The 6744-nt window shown below is 29.4% G+C and overlaps 1 protein-coding gene across 1 annotated transcript; it reads left to right on the top strand.

The window, feature by feature from the left end:
* The first annotated feature begins 3186 nt into the window (after positions 1-3186).
* Positions 3187-6073, top strand: LOC120089965 (uncharacterized). The gene is made up of 3 exons (XM_039047419.2): positions 3187-3675; positions 4170-4274; positions 5578-6073. Exons 1-3 carry the CDS (start codon positions 3355-3357, stop codon positions 5887-5889), a joined length of 738 nt encoding a protein of 245 aa, XP_038903347.1. The 5' UTR covers positions 3187-3354; the 3' UTR covers positions 5890-6073.
* The last annotated feature ends 671 nt before the right edge of the window (positions 6074-6744 follow it).

Here is a 6744-nt window from a genome sequence, read left to right as displayed (position 1 = left end):
TTCAATTCATTTTCGAAGGTTTTTTTTTTTTTTTTTTTTCCTTTCTAAATTAATGTTTTATTCTGTTATTAGTTTTTTAAGTGTGTAGGTGGCATTTGACAGCAAGTTTCTCCAAGTCAACTTTGCTCGTGCTATGCGTTGGCAAGACACGGGTGGTGGACCCCACACAGACCAATATTTATTACTATTCGTATTGTCGTTGTTTTCTCCCAAGTCCTAACGTCTTTACGAAGTAAATTATTATTAATTTTATTTAATTAAAAAAAATCTCAATATAATTTAATTTAAACCAAGATTCAAAATATTGGTAAATATATTGAGGTCTCCATCCTATAGAATTATCGATAGTAATTATGAGAAAAATTATGAACATTGATGACAATGGATGAAAATTGTTATAATTCGTTGATAAAATTTTGATTATGGTTTAATTAGATTATAATTGACAATTTTTAATCATAAAATAAGACAATATTTAGATGTCTATTGTAAATGTTTATGTAAATGTTAATGCAATATAAAAAATTTAGAAAGGAAATGAAAAATAATTACAAAATAATATAAAATTTAGGAATATTTTGAGGTGAAATGATATGAAAATTATGAAAGTTTGAAATGGTTAAAGGAAAAAAAAAAAACTCACATCAATCCATTTTTTAGGTGAAATTATGTAAAAATTTAATGAAAAAAGTTTGAGTGAGGTTAAAAATAGATATATATTTCTTTGTGGTTTTTTTCACATTCGATTTCTCTAGAAATGAAAGTGTTGAGTTGAAAATAAAGTTAAAAATTAAGAAAAGTTGAAAATTAAAAAAGTAACAAATAAAAAAGACTTAATCCTTTATCGAAAATGACACTAACATGTGAAACTATAAAATTGTGTATAATCATAATCATGAAATTGAAAAGCTTGATTTGAATTGATGTAGTTAATTAAAAAAAAATCGAAAGTTTATCAAAATGTCGAAATTGGGGGAATCGAAATATTCTCAAAATATTCTTGAAAATTTAAAATTCTCGAAATTTTATCGAAATTTAGAGAAAAATGAAATTTCTCTCAATCAAAATTTCAATGTCAGATTCGATGAAAATTTTAAACAATGATTAAAATTAATTTATTGGTCTATAACTCACCGGTATTTAACATCTACTATCTTATAATCGGAGTTCACATCCCTCTACTTTAATTGGTTACTAAAAAGTAATTCGTGTTACGAAATCGACAATTAAAGAACACAAAAAGGAATGTAGAGATAAAGAAGATCGACACACAAATATACGTGGTTCACTAACGGTGTGTTAGCTACGTCCACGGGCAGAGGGAGAACAATATTATTAGGGAGAATGTTTTAAAAAAATTACATCAAACGACGCCTCTAGGATTAGAGAGTTTATATAGCGCACTACTCTAAACCCTATGATCGTAAATAACTACAAATAAATAAATATGCTAAATACGAATTCTGAATAGGTTTTGGGGGCGTTGCCCCCAAACCCTCACTACGGCCCTCACTACGGCGTGCCGTCTCTAGACTCCGGCTCGTTGATCGGGCAACGAGACCCCGTACCTAGTTGTTCGAAGCACCAATAAACAAATTTAAGGCATTCCAATAAATCTCTACTTTGACTTGAATTCTCTCCCAATTCGCCTAACATCTAACAACTTTTTTTATTTGTCACGTTTGACTTTCTTTCTTTTAAATTATTAAAATTTTTAAGCTCACAATCCATAATAAATTGTTATTATTATTATTTTTTATTTTTGTATGGATCGAACTCTCACCAACATGACTTATCTTTTGTGGTTTCTAATAGACCAGTCTTATGCCATTCACGTTTTAATTATTTATTGGTTTTATCAAATATTTTTAAAAATTATAATAGAATTTCGATCAAAGTCTTTCAATTTATGTGAGATTGATCCACATACAAAAAACTTGCATTAAAAAAAAAAAATAATAAAAATAAAAAAAGAGGGAGACACGATGACGGTAAATTAGTATAGAGTTTGCACAATACACTATAATAATCAAATTAATATCGAGTGAAGCCAAGCTAAAACAAGGTTCTATTTATACTTTCAATAAACATAATTTTTTTATTATTAAAATTCTAAATTTCTTATTTTAAAATTTAATTTTAATTTAATATTATATCGATTGTGTTATGCTTATTTTTTTTATACTTGTTAGTCATTCTTCTCATATTAATATCTACTTGCATGTTTTGTGACATATTTTTCTCCTTAACTATTAATGGTTCGTTAAAAAAAAATGATCGAATTAAAATATAATTTAATTGATTTAGATTTGGGGGAGATAACATGAATCATTCCTTTAACAATATGATGTAATGTGGGGAAAACGTCATCTTATTCACATATTTTAAGGAATTTAACTAATTTGACTAGTTTGATAAATTGATTTATTTATATCTAAAAGCTCTAAAGTTATCCGATATCTTTTTAATAGAGCTATTTTCAAATATAGAAAAATGAACAAAAATATTTACAAAAGACTTCTATCAGTGTCTATCAACATCTATTATTGACAGTTATAAAATTTTGCTATATTTTATAAATATTTTTAATAGTTTTATCATTTGAAATAATTTCCCTTTTTAATAAGTAATTGAGGATATAGATCGATCAACTAATTTAAACATAGCTAACTAGTTAGCTAGAATAGATACTTTCAAATGTTAGATGTTCGAAACCCTCATCTCATATGTTGAACTAAAAAAATGTATTTAGGTTATTAGCACATGTCCTCTTAATTAAATTTTAATACATAGATTTCACACATTCATTTTTTTTTCTTTTCATTTTTTAAAATTAATATATATATTTTTAAATTTCTTCATTTTTATTTAAAGTTAGAAAATTAAACATTCAACTTTAGAAAAAAGTAATAAGTATCCTATTCTATTAAGCTATGATATGGATACTTAGTATTGTCTTGAATATTACTTTTTTCATATTATTTGTCAGATTTTAATTACTCATGATAATTTTAAGCCGATTATATTATTAGCATAGTAATAAAATTGGTGCATGTTAATTTTTTTTAGTTGCCTTGTCTTGAATCTTTCCATAATTTTAGAAGTTCAGAACTAAATTTTAGGAACCGTTTTAGAAAAACGAAAAACGCATAAGAGTATTTATGAAAAAAATTCCTATCAATTATTAATGGGCTCGGCCCATTTCAAAACCAGCCCAATCAAAGTTTGAATTGAGAATCTCTTTCAGCTTCCCAATGAAGTTTGACTCTTTTAACGATCTCCGTTGAAAACTTCGGTGGCGGTGGTTTCTTCGGCAGAAGTTTCCATTTTCAAGCTTCAATTTCCAATTCGACCATGGCGATTTCCGATCTCCTACCGGCGTCCGTCGTCCTGCTTCTGTTTGTGACGGCGGTGGTTGTCGAAGCTGGCGACAACAACCGAGTTTTCTCAACTTGCACCGACACAACTGTTGAGAAGTCCGACGGCTTCACCTTAGGGTTTGCTTTTGCGACGGAGCAGAAGTTTGTCTTCAATAAAACCTTGAAGTTGTCTCCTTGCGACAGCAGGCTCGCTCTTACGAATGGAAATTCTCTGATCTCTGTGTTTAGACCTAAGGTTGATGAGATCTCTCTCCTCACCATCAACACTTCTCGCTCTGTCTCCTCCTTCGATCCGGTTAGTTCTTCAAAATCCGTTTCTTCGTTGATGTCGAATTTACGGATTTTCTGTTTACTCTTCGTCTGAAGTTGAGACTAGTTTTGATTAGGTTTTGTGCGTTTATTTGTCTAATGGAACGATCAGTAGGTTTTGTGTAATTGGAGCAGTAGGTTTGTTAGCTATTCAACTAATCATGGGTTTTAGAAGGCAAACAGAGCAAATCCTTATGGAATAACTCGATTTGATTTGGGATTTTTTGGTATGTTAGTTGTTCATTGAGGGAAATTAGTAATCAATCACTATTGGTTGACATTCTGCACGATCCAATTACAACAAGAAACTCAAATGTCGAACTTTAGTTTTGGGGGAGGGGGGGGAGGGGGGAGGGGTTCGGTTGACCACAGAAATCTGAATTTCTTTTTCTACTAGTTTATTATCTACTTTAACATGTTAGTTTTCATTTGTTACCAGTCATGGGTTCATGATTTCTTTTTCTTTTCATTCATTACCAGTCTTCAAATGGCTATATGGTTGCATTTGCTGGTCGGAAATATGCTGCAAGGTCCCCTCCAATTTTTGTCGCAGATCAACAACATACCGTAACCAGCTTTACTCTGGTAAGTTTATCAGCTTATGACATTGAAAGTAGGAAGTAAAGTAAGCTAAAGACACAAGACATGAACACAATACTATACTGACTTGGTGATATGCTGTTTCTAAGAATGCAATAGATATATGGCAGGGACCAGGGTCATAGGTAACAAATTATCTTGTCTGTGAAATGTAAGAGATAGTGATGGAGATATAATTGAATAAGGTCATTATAGTATGATAGTCTCCAATGTTTCTAATAGTTTTTCTTTCCGTGCATCGAACGGTTTAAAACTATCTGTGACATTGTGATAGTCTCCTTCGATATTTTATTTTTCGTGAGTGGGGAGAGTGGAGTTATTGTTGGAGATGTGAGTGGTGAGTAGGCTTCATAAACCATGATGTATTCAACGTTTTCAAAACAAAATTTTGATTGTTTAGGGTCTCAGAGAGATTTAAAACAAAGGATTTAATGGAAATTAAGGTTGTGTCATGTTTTCAAATGTGTATTTGGTAGCAGATTTTTAGGCCCTGTTTGGTAACCTTTTGGTTTTTGAAAATTAAGCCTATAAACACTCCTTTCACTTCTAAATTTCTTGCTTTTTTTATCTACTTTTTACCAATGTTTTTAAAAACCAAGTCAAATTTTGTAAACTAAAAAAAGTATCTTTTTAAAAACTTGTTTTTGGTTTTTAACTTAGAATTCAACTCTTGTACCTTAATAAATATGCAAATCATGTAAAGAAATGGAGAGAAAATAGGCTTATTTTATTTATTTTTTTTTAAAAAAGAACCAAAAATGGTTACCAACTGGGGCCATAGAAATTGAATTGCAATTTAGACAATTGCTCAAAATGTGTTTGATAAGATATATAAACAATACAACTAATGTTACAATATTGGGTTGAGTACAAACTATAAATTTTTAATTTGTGACATGTTTTATTTTATTTTTGTATAATTATTATTTTGTAATATCTATAATTTATAAAATATTGTATAATGCATATTTTAACTTAACAAAAAAAAAAAAAAATTGAGTTTATAATCGAAATACTAGAATGTTGTTTACATTGTTATTTCTTATAATATATTTATGTTGTTTTAAATTTCAAATTCAAAATTTGGATTTACTGACTCATAGAAATGTTGTTTTTTAGAATTTGCACCATTTGCATCACACAATCTAAAAACAGTTTTAGAAAAACAAAATTCAGATTACATACCAAACACTTATTTAGTGAAACTAAAAACATAAAATATATTCTCGTTCTACTAAACAGTCCCTTCGAGATTGATAATGAATCCATTGAATTTTCTTGTGTATAGGTGCTCGAGTTTGAGAAAGGCAGGCTGCAAAACTTGTTCTGGAAAAGGGATGGTTGTGCTAAATGTTCAAACAACAATACCTTTGTTTGCATCCACAATCAAGATTGTGCAATCAGAACAAACAACTGCAAAAACAATGGTGGTTCTGTCGATTGTAGTCTTGCAATACAGTTAGCGTTCTCCGGCACGGATAAACACCTTTCTGTCTTCAACTCTTGGTATGAAGTGTCGAAACTTCGGCAATACTCACTCTTCAATCTGTATTCAAACCTCAAAGGTTCTCTCACAAGTCAGTATAACAAGATCTTCTAATTGAGCATATTTTTGTTGATGTATATTTCATTATATGCTGTAATTCAGTTTGTGCAACAAATTCCTTTGAAATCTTCTACATTTCTCATTAATTAAATGTGTCACAATAGGTGGGACTAGTGTTGTATGTATAATGAACTCCTGGTTTAAAGTATTTTGTATACAAAATCAAAGTGTTGAATTACTTCTCTTCCCCATTATTTGTTGCCTCACTTGTTTTGATGTATTGTAATGAGTGGCTTGGAGTTTGGACCTTGGCTAGCTTCCATGCCTACTTTTGGGCTTCTGTTAATGTGATTTTATGACATGTTTGGTAGTGCTGTTGTCATTTTAAAAATCAAACAATTAACTATTAAATTAATTTTGCATGATTAATGATTTTGAATATGATTAAATTTTAAAATCACTTTTAAAGATAAAAAAAAATCAAGGTTAGATATTGATTATTGATCAACTTTTGCTTTTCATTCTTGTTTGAACAACATTCACTTGCTAGTTAGTTTTGACCAAAAGAAAAGAGAGTCAAGACTCTCTTGATTAAGTAATTTTAAATGAAAACCATGTATAGTATTAGAATGTATGTTTTATAATTTATGTATGAATTATGAAAATAACTCGTTTAAAACCCACTTTAAAAGTCAAAAGTCAAAATTATTCTGATCTTTTATAATTTTGAAAAATTATATTCGAAGCAGATATTAATTTGAGTTTTGGATGAAAATTGAGGCATGAAATTGGGTGACATATTTCATGTCTTAATTTTTGTTTAAAATTTTAATGAATTTATGTTTACGATCTGGTCCATGATAGCATATTTAAATGCATCATCAATGGCTCTATAGTATTTTTAAACTA

Source organism: Benincasa hispida, chromosome 11, assembly GCF_027475165.1.
Source record: "Benincasa hispida cultivar pf3 chromosome 11, pf3_genome.v1.1, whole genome shotgun sequence".
In the NCBI taxonomy this organism is placed as follows: Eukaryota; Viridiplantae; Streptophyta; class Magnoliopsida; order Cucurbitales; family Cucurbitaceae; genus Benincasa; species Benincasa hispida.
The sequence above is the reverse complement of the archived record's forward strand: the minus strand, read 5'-3'. Positions and strand labels throughout refer to the sequence as shown.